Here is a 16,975-nt window from a genome sequence, read left to right on the forward strand (position 1 = left end):
GAGATTGGAAATCCATCCAGAGAGCCCTCCAGGTACCCCTAGGGCCAGGGGGTCACCAGGATACAGGGACAGTCCTAGAAGAGCAAGTCAGTAGAACAGGCTCTGCACATCAACCCTCTCCATGTGGGTATGCAGAGCTCTGGCATGAGTACTGGGGAAACACATGCCCACATTTCCAAAATAAATACTCCTTTAGCAGAAACCAATGCACAGTGTCCTAAGGCAGTCATGTCATTAGGACAGATCAGCTGTTTTTCAACAGTAAGTGGTCCCATTTGAGTTGCCTGATTGCTCCATGAACACTCAGTCCTGAATGCATGAGCCCCTGTGCTTCCTCAGTGAAAAGCTCCATGTCATGCAGGGATGGTGAAGATGAATTAGTTAATTATGTAAAGTGCTTTGGAGATGAAAAGTGACATCTGAGTGCCAAGTATTACTATTAATAACAAAACATATACCACCTACAGTTATTATTTCTTCTTTTTTCCCTAAATAATATAGTTCTGCAGTTCAGATAACACCAGTACAAGTCAGTAGGAAAGCATAACTCCCAAAAAAGAAGTATTTCAATCTAAGCAATCCAAGATGTCAGAGGAGCTCATTTTCTTTATGTCTGCCCCTATTTCACCACCTGTGTACCACAGTGTCCCGGTACTAACATCAAGTCTTAACAGATTGCAAGTCTTGCATAAGGATCATTCCCTCCTTCTGGTCTTTTGTGTAGGCACCTGAAGCATCCCTGTTCAAAGTCAAAAAAATACATCTCTGTAAGTTTAATATTATACCTGATTCCTGTTCAGTAAATCACCTGTCTGCATACATAAAACAGATGCTCTGGGCTTTGCAAAGCTGGGTGCCATATTCTCAACAGAGCCCCAGTTTTACTGAAAGCAAGTGGGGGTGGGAAGAAGAGGGAGAGGAGAAATGTTCTCAGAACTTAAGTTCACATGAAATGTTGGATTATGCCATATGAAATGAGAGGGAAAAGCTGCAAAATAGGATTTTCTGTACTCTACTAAGCAGGGTGTAAACTTCATTTCAGACCGATGATAATATTTAAAAACATTTGGTATGTTCTTGCTATGACACTTTAAAGTTGGACCTCAGTGCCAAAAGCAACTGATCCTTATTGATTTTGGTCTATTCCAATATTTCAACAGACTCTCAAAGTATTTTGTGACATGACAGATAAGTTACAAATTCTGCTGTAGTATTGAATCTTATTTTTAAAAGATGCAGACAATGTAGTCAAATATGACAATCAAGGCCAAAATTAATTAAACAAATCCAAACAATATAGTTGCTTTCTGCAAGGGAGAAGGAATTTAATCTGTATGCACCATACAGCATGATAAATATAATATATTTTGAGAATGAAGCAATTTGTTAGCTACACATCTTTGTCCTCTTCCCTCTCCCACTCCCCCTTTTCCTCTCCTTGCACAAAATTTGAAGGCATTCATGTAAAATGGCTCTTCGGAATATCACACACAGTTTTATTTATGGTAAATTTATTATAATAAGGATGTTCTCTGTCATTGTCTGAAAGATTTATTTATTGTATCACACTTTTGAAATTGCTGATATTGATTGTTTCAAGAGGTTGCCTGAAAGGAAGAGGGGGAGAAAAACAACAACAAAAAAAGACTCACAAATGAAAAGAAATGTCCATGTTGCTATCAATTATTTCATAATGAGATATGAGGGGAGAATTTTAAACATTATCTCTAGCATTACAGTTGAACAAACAATATATTTACTGGAAATTATACTCTGATGATGAATGGCTTGTTTTAAAATAGAGGCTTCTCTAATGGGGGCCTTTCTGAGCAGTAGTGACACACAGTCCAACTCACAATTATTATTGCATTTTAATCAAAACTGAATTCCGTATTTCTGCCAGAGAGTGAGAAGAGTGAATCCCATTTGCAAATATCTCTATCCTGATGGTCCCTAAACAATAACAAAATCTGAGCTGTCCAAAAATATTCCAGCAATAATTCCATTTGCTAGTCATTCATCCTTTTCCTCCTGCTAAGCCCCCTCTTTTGCTTCCTTTCTCACTGTCCAGGTACATTTTCAATTGCAAGGATTCAATAAAAAGGAAAGTAACACCAGCCTTTCTCACCACTACCAACCCACCCACCCCCCTCCACCTCATCTTATGTAGAATAGGGAATTGGATATTAGTCACTGCAGTTTCTAGCTATGACAGACAGTAATTTACCATTTTATTGTGATTCAGTGCCTTGGACAGAGGCACATATTGCCTGTCATGGTGTGTTCATCACTGACTGTAGAGACAAGCGTTGCTTGTCAAATAGTAGAGCCCTTATAATGAGGACACCTATGTGTAACATAAAAGATTCACAGTCAAAAGGACTTCTTATAGAGGGCTTAAAACCTCTGAAGCAGTGTGAGCTAGTTAGATAACACACAAACTTTAGAAGTGATATAGACAGATATTTCCCCCTTACATCTATTAGGCACAGTAAAAATGCTATTAGCAGAACAATATGTAAACCTTTGTGCAAAGTAGGCAGAGCAGTTTATTTGCATTATCCTACTGCCTCGTGGAAGGGACGGAGGAGAATGGATGTATGTGTATGTGTGTGTGTGTGGATGACACTCACAATAAAACCCCACAACCCAAAGCAGGTGTGTGCAAGGGAGAGCAAAAAACTTCTACCTTTCAACGAAGCTGTTGGATGGTCACTAATGAGATTTGCAATGATTTTCATTTGTCTTCATTTCTGGTGAGCTTGTCTCTGCATGGCATTTTTTCATAAAGGGAAAGGTAAGGTGGGCCAGCAGGTTACAGCACACACGTCATGCCATAAGCAGCTGTCAGGAGGCAGAAAACTGACACTTGTGATTGGATTAATCCTCCATCAAACCAAATTGGAAATAATGGACTGGATCCTCACCTGGGGTAAATGGACACAAAACCAGTGTTTTCAAGTGAGTCTATCCCTTTCTGTGAGGAGGACAGGGAGCTGCCTCACCCATGCTTTGGTGAAGTGATCACCTGGCTGCCGTTGCACAAGTGCAGCCCAGGGTTGGAGGTGGTCCTCCAAAACTGGATCCCCCTGGAGTGTCACAATCCTCCTGGTTTGATAGGACAAGGTCTGAACAAAACATCAGGGAAGATGATGCCTGCAGAGCATGCAGACAATGCGTCACCTTGTCTACTGGATAATGTTCAGGCCCGCTACTTTTTTCGAGGTTGCAGGTAGGAAGGAACAGACACCACTCAAGCAACCTGAGAAATTGAGAGAAAAAAGCCAGATTTCTGCTTGGCTTTAGACAAGTGGGCACTCAAAGCAACCCCTGAAGTGCAGTGTTGTGCTTAACAGCCTGGAGTCCTCTGTGGGTACAGTTCCCTCTTACTTTTCATCCCTCCCACCCCAGCCTACATGGGCTTTCTTAACATGAGATTGAAAAGTGTCCTTTGCATGTATACTTCAAGGCTAAGCAGCATAATATGTGTACATCCCCGTGTACAGACTATACACCTGCCTGTGGAGAAGACAGAATGAGAGATCTGTGAACCATCTTTTCCCTCTGGGATTTCCCTAGGATAGCACACAAATGGCAACCATGCAAATAAACCCATGTCAGGTTTCCACTGGCCATAGGAACACCACTTTTTCCTCAGCAGTCCTTCCCCCATGTTTCCCAAACTGGGGCAGAGGTGTGAGAGATGGAAGGAATCTCCTTCAGGTTCCCTGGCCTCTCTGTCCCAGGGAGGGTAGGGAGGTGGAGGGAACAAAGATGGGTGCAGATACTGCTGAGTGGAAGTTGTATCATGTGTTTTATACTTTATTATTTGCACAGTAATGTGAGCATACACAAGTTCACCTGTTCACTTTGATTTCCAGGTTCCCAGTCTTAGAGACTCACATTTAGAAGTCTCAGTGTTACAGAAATTTGTCTCCACGAACATTTCAGCATCTCATTTTCAGGCAAGGTTGTGTTTTTCTTTAAGGATAGTAAGAAACACAACCAATTTTGGGTAGTAACACAAATTTAGGAAAGTGCATGTTCTAATAAAAGTAGTTCAAATGTATTTTAGAGGCTGAGGAGTACTTGAACTTTAATATTGCCAGTATCAGATATACATTTGAATTTTAGTGAAGCTAAACTGATTGATTGAATTACTTTAGGGAAGGGTGAGACACAAATGCAACATTTTAGTTAGTCTTATTACATTTTCATTTACCTTAAGGGAAATCATAACTGCTTGAAGACTGGATATTAAAAATGCCCAGGTAAATATTTTGCAAGATTTTGTTCTATCATTACATGCATGTGTTACATGCCGATGTTCATTTTCTAATGCTCTTCCCCATCTTCTGTCCCACCTCTCCCAGAAAAGAAAACAATATGTGAAATTGAAAAATGGTGCTCACTGAGGGGTTTAAAGACATTTGAAATTTGGAATATATTTTAAAGGTCACTTTCAGCAGTAATTATGTTATAATGGTGAAGCTTTTAGAGAATGCAAAACACAAGATTAATATATTGCCAGATAGAAAGTGGCAGAAGACTCTATCTTGTATGTGTGTGTGAGAGAGAGTGAGTGAGTACGTGTGTGTGAGTGCATGTTGCATATGATGGAGCCTACAGGCTGCAGCAATACATCAGAACAGCTTTCACAGGTACAAGGAACATTGAGACACTGTGTACATGTATAAAACTTGAACAGATATCAAGGACGCTTGCACTCAACAGAGACTCATACTTTTAGTCCTGGAAAAGGATTCCTTATTACAAATTTTTTGTTCCAGTTAATAGCAATAACTGGAGCATCAGATGGTCCTTGATGGAACTGAGAGGTGTGCAAGTTTTGCAAAGAATAAAACCTGTAAGAGATCTCTTGCTTATTTACTTAGTGTAGCCAAAGTGAGACTTTTCCTTCATTTTGAGGGGAACCAGGGGAGGGATTAGATCAAATGAAATATTTGGTTTATAATGGGTGTCTGTGTAAAAAACGAACCAAACCAAATATTTTTCTTTCCTGTTTTTTTAAAAAAAATTCTATGTCTGCACTAATCAGAGGATCATCTATGTAACATTTTGACAGATGAGTTATTGGCTCACTGTACTGTCTTTGTTACCTGATGACTTAATGTGCCTCAGTTTACTCAGTCACAAAAAGAAAACCCCAAGTGATGACAGTGTCAAGTATATGGATTTTGAGCTCCTGTAGAGTGAATTGGGTAAGATGTTTCAGATTTTTTGACAGATGTCACTGCACAAAGCATGGTGGGAACCTACTCAGAGTAGCCAAGAAACTTTTTTCTAACAAAAAAATGCACTTTTAGAGACAATCCTACCACTCCATGAAAAGATTATTCTGAAAACTCAGTTTAGGCTTTTCACTGGGGCCTGGTACAGACAGGCACTTTCATCCCATCAAAGTTTTCCAGTCCTCTGGCTTCTTTTTGGAAATCCAAGCCTGACAGCACATTTCTAGGATGGAAACAGCCACAGGGGTGGATCAGAGCTTGAGCACAGAGAAGAGTGTTAATACTGTCTAGCTGTAGCTATCTGAAGCAAATCCTGTGAAATCTGGAAACCCCTGTGTGTCTGTTTTTGTTACATATAGGTGGGATTCATCTTTACCTTTAACTTTTAGCGATCAGGGGAAGAAGTCTGTACTGTTTGGGCTTTTTTTATGGCTCATGGAGAAAAATGAGCAGGCAAAGAGTGTGGATCATGCAGCTGGTTCTAGCCAGGTACCCAGATTGTTGTCACTCTGCTCGTACTTCAGAGGGAGGCTAAGTGACAAGCCCAGAGTAGGCACCTAACTCAGATACTTAATCCTTAGATGAATCTCACCTCCCTGCTCCCCACTCCAGATTCTCATATTTTTATGTAAGTTAGATGCCTAAAGACTCCAATGAGATGTTAAGCTCTTGTCTCTCCAGTGAAGGAGGCTAAAAAAAACCTGGTTACCCATAGCAGGTTACATCACTCTTTTTCATACAGCAACCATTTTCTCACTGGCTACCCAGCTGGACGAGCTAAAAAATGACTGTGGAGAGAAAGAAGAGGTGGTAAGAGCTGTTATTACTACCTGTTGGTTTGTGATTTGGATCCCATTTTATGAGGATATTAACACCCGCCAGCCAAATAAAATTAATAAAATAGCAGGCCACTTCCAAACTCCATTGTTACTATGTTTAACTTTTCTCCTTTTACCTTCAATTCTGAGTTCTCCTTGAGGTGACTGTGCACACTCCTTTTTGTTTCTTTGTCCTCAGGGTCATGTATCTTGAAGATTTCTTTTCACTCATTAGATTGAAGGGTAAATAAATCTGGAGAAATGAAGCCCCTCCTTTCTCCATAAGTAAGGAATCTTCCCCCTGCAACTTCTCGTGGTCCTTTTAGCAGCTGTTGTCCATTTAATAAACACAGTAGCAAGACAGGGTCTCTTCATCATCTCCCTTCAGATTCCAAGACTATGTTGTGCAGCAAAGGTTTGGAGCCACAGGGTGTGCCGAAAGCAGGGTCATATGTTTTGCTATGATGTTCCTATTATTTCAGCTTTGTCTATAAAGGGAAAATGGTAAATCATCTTCCTGAGAGTTAATGGAGCATTTCAGCAGCAAGAGGAAAAAGTGAAAAAGTTTCAAAAGAGTGGCTTATTATCTCAGTCAGCCAAAATTCACCTTCCCTGTCACCTGCTTATAAGTCTTCATTTTCCTTTCTTTGGTCTTCAAGTTACTTCTGTCATTATTTTTTCTTCACTTTGTAAGCTTTCCTGTAATTCTGATGCTTCAGTTTCAGATCCACACCCCTTTTAAGCTCTCCAATTATAATATTTTGAACTTTAACACTAGAACCAGGATACCTGTCTAGCATCTTTCCAGTGTAGGTTGTTAAGCTTTTTGCAGACAGGCATTAACTGAACCTGACAACAATCCTGGAAGTTTAGGTTAGTGGAGGCACACAGTGCCTGAACAGTCATATATTTAATTAGCAGCTGAGCTAGAAAGAAAGCCCAGGAGTCCTGACTCCTTATTCCTTGATTTGACCATCAGATATTGTCTCACACAAGGCACAGAAAAATCTGGAACAGCCTACACTCTCCTTATCCCACATTTTACTTCAATAATCTGTCCATATTTAATCCAGTTAACCAGTGCCAGATACCCCACCTATCTTTTGTGGTTAATGTTCTGTGATACTCTGACTGCACTAATACTCTGCCTTCAGGTCCTATCCTTTCCCTCCAGATATTAATCCCTGCCTGCTATAGCATGGTGGAAAACAGCAGTGGGTTATTAGTCATTATCTGAGGCTCACCTTCAGCTGGTCCAGCCAAGTAACTCAATAATTTTCCTTTCCCTTGTTTGGATATATTCATCAGGAGGGGCATATTTGCCTGTGAGGTGGCTTGTTGAGCATTGCAGGACTCCTTGCTTGTGGTGAGGTTTACAAGCACATCTGAGCTGATTTTCCCTTCAACATGTGCCCAAAATTTACACTGTTCCTAAATCACTGCTAAGCACATTACTTTCTCAGATATCCTGACAATCTTGCATTTATCTCTGGCTTCAGGTAGATACATGGCGTTATGACAGGGAACATGTTCATCCCATGTCTGTCCCATGTGCTACTATAGCTCCTAATGTGTTTCTTGCCAGATTAAGCTCTTGTGCTCCCTTTTGGGTGCTTGGGATGAGCTGAGTGCCAGCTGGAGGGATGGAGAGATGATGCTGTTGTGATGCAAAGAGCGTAAGTCGGTGAGCTCAGGACACTTGCACATGTTCTTCATGTCTTCACAAAGACATATTTCAAATTACTTTGTCCACAGCTGCAAATGGAGCTGTGGCAGAGCTCATGTCTCTTCCCTTGCTGCTCCTTCACCAGGTGTCTCATTATTGATGGGGCCAACCCTCAGCACCACCATCCAGATATCTCAGTACAGCTGGGGCAATCAGCCCTTGCAGAAACTGGATCTGCCTGTCTCAGTTTCTGCACTGTTTCCAGTGTTCATCATGCCTCCCCATCCTGCCATCTCCCTGACTAATTAATAAGTGAGTCATCTTCTCCCGTGGCCTTGAAATGCATTCAAACTGTCAGTGAGACATTTATTTATTTATTTTATTGTGGTTAAAGGCCTACTCTTCTAAACAATGAAAGGATAAATAAAATCAACTCAGACAAGGTTATTTCGCATTCCTAATTTTCAACACCTTTTTTTTTTCACTAAAGCCCCATGATGCTTGTTCGTGTTCTCCCCCCTTCCTTCTCCCACCCGCTAACAAAAAACAAAATACATTTTCGAATCAAGATAAAGCCATCAAAGAACTAACTAAACATGATTAGAAAGGATCTCTCCTTAATGGGAAAAAAATCATGATTTAGACCTGGCTGCTTTCCAAATATCCCTGTGCAATCAACCAAAGAAACACATTTTAGAAAACAGAATTGTAAAAGTAACTTTGAAGAATCGGTTGCCATGGAAACAGATCTGTAAATACTTAACTGCAAACATTAAGTGACACAGTGATATTCCAGAGCCCAGGATGCCTTAAAAGGATGGCAAATTTCACCTAGCTCTTTAAATAATCAACTCAGCTGTGCTTTGATTTTTCTTCTTTTTTTTCTGCTTTTCCTCTCTTTTTTTCACACTATTCAGTGCAATTGCATCCCTGTTCTCAGGCATGTGTGATAATAGAAATGCCAGAACTATTTTATAAAAGAGAGTCCTGATCTTTTATAACATGGAGGCAGAGAGGAAGGAGGGGGCACAAAATACAGAGCCTGAGCAACCTGTGGAGTCTGAAAATATAGCCCAGAGTCATTCTGTTCCCCTGTAACTGCAGGGTCAGAAGAAAGCGTGATTGATTGTGGCTTTTCACTGCAAGAAAAAACCGCAAACGACCAGCAATTTCTTGTCATCTGCCAGGGAAGAATCAGATGCAAGGAAATAAAAGGTTTATGGGCAATTTTAATTTAAACAAGTGGGTGCATTTATGTTGTGCCCTAGCCTTAAATCTTTGCTCAGAGTTAACTCACTCCTGGGTTCCCCAAGACGTTTCTAAATCCAGCTGCTGCTGCCTTCAGTGGAGTTAGAATGCCTCACTCCTTTGGGGACCCGGGGTCCCTCTCTTTTCTTGTCATGGAGCATCCTTGCCCCAGGTGCTTATTTGGTTTTGTCAAGAGGGTGAGCTCATAGGAAAACTTCAGGTGTTTGAGGGACAATGCCTCTCTCCCCATGCTAGGATGAGAAAAGACTACAGCACTAGTACTTCCTCTTGGGACAACAGTGAGGGGTGGCTGTTGTCAGACCTTTCCCTGGCTGCAGGCACTGATTACTGAGGGCTGAAACCCTGCTTTTCAGAGATCTCAAATGTGTTGAATTTTCAGACATTCTTCAAAAAGTTCATATGTTCTACCCAGCCAAACGGAAGTAAGATGGGTCATCAGTACCACAGTGTGAAGACTAACCTAAGGAATGGCCATGACCCAAAGTGTGAGCACACAGGGGACAGTGACTAAATAAATTTAAATAATATATAATTATTATATATATAATAAATAAATTTATTGCAGCTTTAAACTAAACATAGGCAGAAGCTGCCTGCAGGTTAGTTTATTTTGTAGAAATCTTCTTGGCAAGGTGATTTCTCTTTGGTTTCTGGCAGATTATAGTCAGAGTCTACAAGCATCCCTACACTGCTAAAATACCATATATTTTTTTCTGGAATAAGGGGCTAGAAGAGAGGAGAGGATTTTTTTTCTACTTCAACCTTGCTGTTGGCAAGCACTTGGATTTGAACCAGAGATCCTCACTGCTGAGCAAGAGCCTGTGAGTATCTGCAAACACGAGTTTAGCTGTCGCTTTAGGAGGACCTTTAATAACCTGCTTGTTTTCATCGTTCTGGTTGGGTTTGAGGTTTTCTCTTCCCTGTGGGCTGGCTATGTTATCCTACTGAAAGCTGAGAAGTATTATCCTTTAAGCTGATTTTTCTGCCCAGCTTAGGAAAAACAGGGACAGAGAGAGGAAGGGAAAAAAACATAGAGGCCAAGGATACAAGAAAAAACAGGAGGGGACAGAGAAAGGCAGTTTGAAAGGAGACCTGATCTCTCGAGTGATCACCTTTTACTTACACATTCCATCTGCTGGATGTCTGTATTGCTGTAAGAAGCTCATCTCTCCTCTGTCTAGTCTTGGGGGTTACTGAAATGAACAGCAGAACACAGATGGAGGGATAAACCTAGATATAGATAACTTAGCAATCGATTTATATATATATATATATATATATATAAAAATTTTTTAAGAGGTGTCTATCTCAGATAGCTGAAAAGTTGCTACCTGGATCTCTCCTCTTCCCAGTCTGCTTCTCTCTGTCATAGAATCATAGAATCATAGAATTAGCCGGGTTGGAAGGGACCTCAGAGATCATCTAGTCCAACCCTTGACCCACCGGAGCAGTTGCTAGACCATGGCACTGAGTGCCACATCCAGTCTTTTTTTAAATGTTTCCAGGGACGGAGAATCTACCACCTCACCGGGCAGTCCATTCCATAGCCTAATCACCCTCTCCGTGAAGAAATTCTTTCTAATATCTAACCTAAACCTCCCATGGCACAACTTAAGACTGTGTCCTCTTGTCTTGTTGAAGGTCGTCTGTGAAAAGAGTCCAGTTCCCACCTCGCTACAGCCTCCTTTCAGGTAGTTGTAGACAGCAGTGAGGTCTCCCCTGAGCCTCCTCTTCTTCAGGCTGAACAGCCCCAGCTCTCTCAGCCTCTCCTCATAGGGCCTGTGCTCGAGTCCCTTCACCAGCCTGGTTGCCCTCCTTTGGACCTGCTCCAGGACCTCTACATCCTTCTTAAACTGAGGGGCCCAGAACTGGACACAGTACTCGAGGTGTGGCCTAACCAGCGCTGAGTACAGGGGAAGAATCACCTCCCTGGACCTGCTGGTGACGCTGTTTTTGATACAGGCCAGGATGCCATTGGCCTTCTTGGCCACCTGGGCACACTGCTGGCTCATGTTCAGTTTCTTGTCGATGCAGACTCCCAGGTCCCTTTCTGCCTGGCTGCTCTCCAGCCACTCTGTGCCCAGCCTGTAGCGCTGCATGGGGTTGTTGTGGCCAAAGTGCAGGACCCGGCACTTGGCCTTGTTGAACCTCATCCCGTTGGAATCGGCCCAGCTCTCTAGTCTGTCCAGGTTCCTCTGCAGAGCCCTCCTGCCTTCGAGTTGGTCCACACTTCCTCCCAGCTTGGTGTCATCTGCGAATTTGCTGACGATGGACTCAATCCCTTCGTCTAAGTCGTCGATAAAGATATTAAACAGAACTGGGCCCAACACTGATCCCTGGGGGACACCACTAGTGACCGGCCGCCAACTGGATGCAGCCCCGTTCACCACCACTCTCTGGGCCCGGCCCTCCAGCCAGTTCCTAACCCAGCACAGGGTGCTCCTGTCCAAGCCCTGGGCTGACAGCTTTTTCAGGAGGATGCTGTGGGAGACGGTGTCAAAGGCTTTGCTGAAGTCCAGGTAGACCACATCCACCGCCTTCCCCTCATCCACCAGACGGGTCACCTGATCATAAAAGGAGATCAGATTGGTCAGGCAGGACCTGCCCTTCCTAAACCCGTGCTGGCTGGGTCTGATCCCTTGCCCATCCTGCAGGTGCTGTGTGATTGCACTGAGGATGATCTGCTCCATAACCCTGCCAGGCACTGAGGTCAGGCTGACGGGCCTGTAGTTTCCTGGGTCCTCTTTCTGGCCCTTTTTATGGATTGGCGTGACATTCACCAACTTCCAATCATCTGGGATGTCCCCTGTGAGCCAGGACTGTTGGTAGACGATAGAGAGAGGCTTGGCGAGCTCTTCTGCCAGCTCCCTCATCACTCTTGGGTGGATCCCATCCGGTCCCATAGACTTGTGGGGGTCCAAGCAGCTCAAGAGGTCACTGACTGTGTCCTTCGATATTACAGGGGGGCTGTTTAGATTTTTATCACCTTCTATAGGCTCCAGAAGCCTGCTGTCAACAGGATAACCTGTCTTTCTGTTGAAAACTGAGGTAAAGAAGGTGTTAAATACCTCAGCCTTTTCCTCATCTTTGATAACTGTATTCCCACCCATGTCCAGTACAGAATGAATGTTTTCCTTGCCTCTTCTTTTGCTATTAATATATCTGTAGAAGCATTTCTTATTTTCCTTCACAGAAGTAGCAAGATTCAGTTCATGTTGTGCTTTTGTCTCTCTGATTTTCTTTCTACATGATCTGACTATATTCCTAAATTCCTCTTGAGAAGTTAGCCCTTTTTTCCATAATTGATAGGCCCTCTTCTTAATCCTAATTTCTTTCAGAGTCTCCCAGTTCAGCCAGACTGGTTGCCTTCCCTGCCGGCTCGCCTTCCGGGACTGTGGGACAGCCTGTTCCTGTGCTTTCAGAATATGCTCTTTGAAGTATGTCCATCCCTCCTGGACCCCTCTGTTTTCAAGGGCTGTTTCCCAGGGTATACTCTGAACTAGTCTTTTGAATAGTCCAAAATCTGCTCTCCGGAAGTCCAACACAGAGGTTTTACTGACAACCCTCCTTGTATCCCTGAGTATTGAAAACTCTATTATTTCATGGTCACTAAGTCCCAGTCGTCCATCAACCACCACATCTCCCACCAGCCCCTCTCTGTTTGTGGAAAGAAGGTCAAGTGGGGCTCCGTCCCTGGTGGGCTCATTTACTAGTTGGAGCAGGAAATTGTCTTCAATACACTCTAGGAATCTCCTAGACTGCCTCCTCTCTGCAGTGTGGAGTTTCCAGCAGATGTCTGGCAAGTTGAAGTCACCTACGAGAATAAGGGATGATGATTTTGAAACATCCTCCAGTTGCTTGTAGAATATTTCGTCGACCTCATCATCCTGATTGGGCGGTCTGTAACAGACTCCCATCACGATATCGGCCTTGATGACCTTCCCACTGATTCTAACCCACAGGCATTCTGCCCTATTATTGGTGGTCTCAACTTCTACAGTGTTGAGAGATTCTCTAACATATAGGGCTACCCCTCCACCTCTCCTACCCTGCCTGTCCCTTCTGAAGAGCCTGTATCCACCCATGGCAGCACTCCAGTCATGGGAGTCATCCCACCACGTTTCCGTGATAGCGACTACATCATATATTTCCTGCCGCACGATGGCTTCCAGCTCCTCCTGTTTGTTGCCCATGCTGCGTGCATTGGTATACATGCACTTCAGCTGGGCTGCTGATTTGTCATTTATCTCGGGTAGTCCACCTTTAGGTTCCTCTCTGGAGAGCTCAGTTTCAACCCTCTCCCCCTTCAAACCTAGTTTAAAGCCCTCCTTATCAGCCCCTTCAACCTGTGACCTAGAGTCCTTTTCCCCCTGTTAGTTAGATGAAGTCCATCAGATCTAATGACACAAGGCAGTTTGGGATTTGCCCCATGGTCGAAGAACCCGAAGTTCCGCTGGTGGCACCAGTCCCTTAGCCACCTATTAATGAGATGGGTTTTCCTAGTTCCCTCCTCATTCAAGCCTTCTACTGCAGGAACTGAGGCGAAGACTACCTGTGCTCCTGACCCATCGACTAACCGACCCAGGGCCTTGAAGTCCTTTTTAATCCCTCTTGTACTTCTTCCAATAATGTCGTCACTGCCAGCCTGAACTACCAACAGTGGGTAATAGTCCGAGGACTGAATTAGCTGAGGGAGTCTCTTACTAATATCCCTCACCCGGGCGCCAGGAAGGCAGCAGACCTCTCTATGGGATGGGTCAGGTCGACATATATGTCTCTCACATACATGCTGCCTGTCTTGGACCCCTGAGAGAAATCTGTGTGATCTTTGTGGAAGGAAAGTGAGGAAAAGCACATTTTCATTTGCTTTCCTCCACTCTCTCCTGTTGCCTCCTCTGGGTGAATGCTTCAAGGAGATTGTGTATGTGGCAGGCAGAGCCCAGCACAGGGCAGGGAGAGGAGAGGTGGCTTTCATTTGCAAAATCTGCAGTGTTTTCATCCTTGGCATGGTGGTGATGGGGTAGGGGAGAGGAAGGGGGTATGGCATGTCACTTCACTTTATCACTGCCTGGGCTCTCGCCTTGTCATTCGGCACTTGCCATGAATCTAAAGAGAGTTTGGCCTTAATAACTTCACACAAGTACTGCATTGCCAGTGACTTTAGAGACGGGTGACAGCAAGCAAGGAATTATAATGAATTGCTGCAAATGCCTTCTTCGCACAAATTACAGTTGTTTTCCTCTGAGCCTGCATGCCTTCCAACATCAGGATTTTTGTTTCAGAAGATAGGGTTGGGTGTTTATGTGTCTAGGGAAGGAAGCATGCATTTTACTATCCTATTCGGGCCCTTTCACCCCCTTTTTTCCCTACTGCCTCCCTGGTGTTTTTGTTAGCTTGTTTCATATTATTTTTCTTATATGCAGCCAGAAAATTGTTTTTCCCACAGAAAGCAATGCACTGCTCACAAGCCACCCTGAACTTTGACAGGGAGAGGAAGGAAGTTTGGTCCTTGCCATGACTACAAGACTTCAACTTGGGGCTAATGTCTTCCTCTGTCACCATGGACAGGTCCTCATCTCCACTGAGGACCATGCCATGTGGCTGTCTGACTGGTGTCCCTGGTGAAGGTAGTCTTAAGCATCCTGCCTGCCTTCATGACAACAGCTGCTTTTTTCTCAGTTCCTGCAAGCAGAGCCCTGTGGCACTGCACCCAGACAGCTCATGACTTGGGCTGCAGGACAACAGATTGGAGGAAGGAACGGTCCAAACCCCCACAGACAGACAAAATGCCCTAACATGCTCAAACATAGCCAAGCTCTCCATTTTAGTGTTTATCCTGGATAAGAAGAGAGGTCTTTACAAAGGTTCAGTGTGTAGTTAACCCTGAGGTGAGGTACCCCAGGTTGAGCTTTGCTTTGTCACTTTCTCATAGTGAACAAAAGATGAGATATGGCACTGTCTCAAAGACTTCTTCTCTGGCCATGGCAATTTCAGTGGTGGTCTGCAGGCATGAGAGGATATGTGCCACACAAAACTGAGGTGTGAGGTGTGAAAGGAGAATGGTTAGACATTCACTTTGTGCAGTTCTGCAAAGGTCACTTCTGTCCTTGCTGAACATTTTCCAAGGGCACTGGAGTAAATGGTAAGATTTATTTTCACCGTCCTGTTTTTTGTTGCAGTTTAGGAATCTGGGCTAGTTTCTTCATGTAAGTCAGAAGTATAGCTCTAAATGCATGATAACCTCATCGACTTTAGGTATTTAAAACAATCACTGAAGATTTTTGATTGAGACCACAGGCCAGCTGAGGTTTTGGACAGTTCAGGCAGCTCCCACCTGTTTTGCTCTGTCTGAGTGTAACCATCCATATAACGAGGCCTTGCTTCAACTGTTCAATTTCTAGTTTGATTTTAAAAGACATTATTTGTGTTATTGCCTGTGTTACTTGTTTAGTTAGTAGCTGTCATATGTCAGGATCAACAAAGCGACGACATAGCAGAATTATTTAAATTATACATGGGGTTATTCTTAAGCAGTTAAAAAGGGGATCTGCCTGTCATTCAAGCCCATGTTGTCCTGGAGATTTACACCTGCTGCTGTTGGGTCTCTGGTGCATGCAGGATTACAGACAGACATTTGATGTCCTGTTTTCATTCCTCTGTGCAGAAATGTGTTAGTCTCTGTGAGGTCTGTTGTGAGACCAGACAAACTCCTGTTACAAAGTGCTCTGAGAAACATGGAACTGATGAGAAATATTCTTAAAGAGTGAGGTATTTAGGTACAGGGACTGAAAAAGACATGTTTTCATTCACCATAGTCCAGTGTGTCTGAATCCACCACTTTGGTGGTTACTGTCAGGGAGGGAGAATCTGTTGCCGCTGCTGTCTCTGCAGTGCCAATGCAGTCAAAGGGACACTGCCAACAAGCACTACCTCCTCAGGAACAGAGCCTGAATTACAAGTATTTTCAAGTGCTGTGTTTGCCCTTGAGTATCCCTTGCTGATTTCTGTTGTCTTGCAAGCATGTTTTGAAATTCCTTCTCCTCTCTTGCTGCAATGTGGGAGCCCAGCAAATGACAGTCTGTGGCCAAGTGGCTGCTGCAAAGCCCATCACTGGCCAAAGGGTGAGAGTTTCACTTTGGCAGTCCCCCTGCAAGAAGGTGCAGGGCAATGGTGTTCTGTGTCAGGCACTGTGTCAACTGATTTACCAACTAAGTTTTGAGGCAAGGAAGACATGATCAGGCAGTATCAGTACCTGCTCTTACAGAGCTTTCCTACACACCTACAATGGGACTTTGTCAGGGATAGGATGTTCTAGCAAGGATCCACCATCTGTCCCTGTGCAGCCATTTGCAGGTTGTGAAGTACAGCATCTTTATTTCTTTCTGTTAAAAGATGAGATGGGTATCTTAGTGCTCAGATCACAATCTGATTGGGCAGGGTTAGCAGTTAAGAAAATCCAGATTTAACTTAGAAGTGACTAAACATTACTGGTGCCTTCTCACAGGTACACGATACTGTAGTTTCTTTTGTTCACAGCTCTAATATCAGGAACCTTAATTTTCATCTGCAACAGGCTTGTATTTATGAAACCATGCTGGACTGAAGTGTGACCACATGCTCTAAAATTATTGAGCTACTAATGATTATAGTTGCCATTTACCTTTTGGGCTTCTTGTGGGGTTTTTTGTGTTCAGCAGTGGCTAAGCTAAGGATATTTATTTGACGAGCTATACTGACTCAGCTGGCAGAGGACAATTAATTATGTCTGGCACCAAAATCTCTCATACGGGAGCTATGCACTAGGCACTGCAGTGTTAATTTATCCATATCAGGTATGAGAACACATTCACATTTACCTCAGTGAGCTAGTTAGCACTGCTGCAAACTTCAGGATTTAACATCAGTTTTATGTAGAAGAATAGAAAATAGATTTTCTACAACTGAGCATTAATCCTGGATTCTATCTGAAC

General features: G+C 43.4%; 1 protein-coding gene across 50 annotated transcripts in view; it reads left to right on the forward strand.

Annotated features, from left to right (window-relative positions):
* Positions 1-16,975, forward strand: part of CELF4 (CUGBP Elav-like family member 4) — a 618,876-nt gene that overhangs the window by 447,616 nt on the left and 154,285 nt on the right. For 22 of the 50 annotated variants that reach the window (XM_030467206.1, XM_030467167.1, XM_030467190.1 and 19 more), the window contains exon 4: positions 9,588-9,604. The exons of the other annotated variants lie outside the window; for them this stretch is intronic. In XM_030467206.1, coding sequence (XP_030323066.1) covers positions 9,588-9,604 — 17 coding nt within the window. The remainder of the gene's footprint in view (positions 1-9,587; positions 9,605-16,975) is intronic. 50 annotated transcript variants of the gene reach the window in all.

This window comes from Calypte anna, chromosome Z, assembly GCF_003957555.1.
Source record: "Calypte anna isolate BGI_N300 chromosome Z, bCalAnn1_v1.p, whole genome shotgun sequence".
Classification (NCBI taxonomy): domain Eukaryota; kingdom Metazoa; phylum Chordata; class Aves; order Apodiformes; family Trochilidae; genus Calypte; species Calypte anna.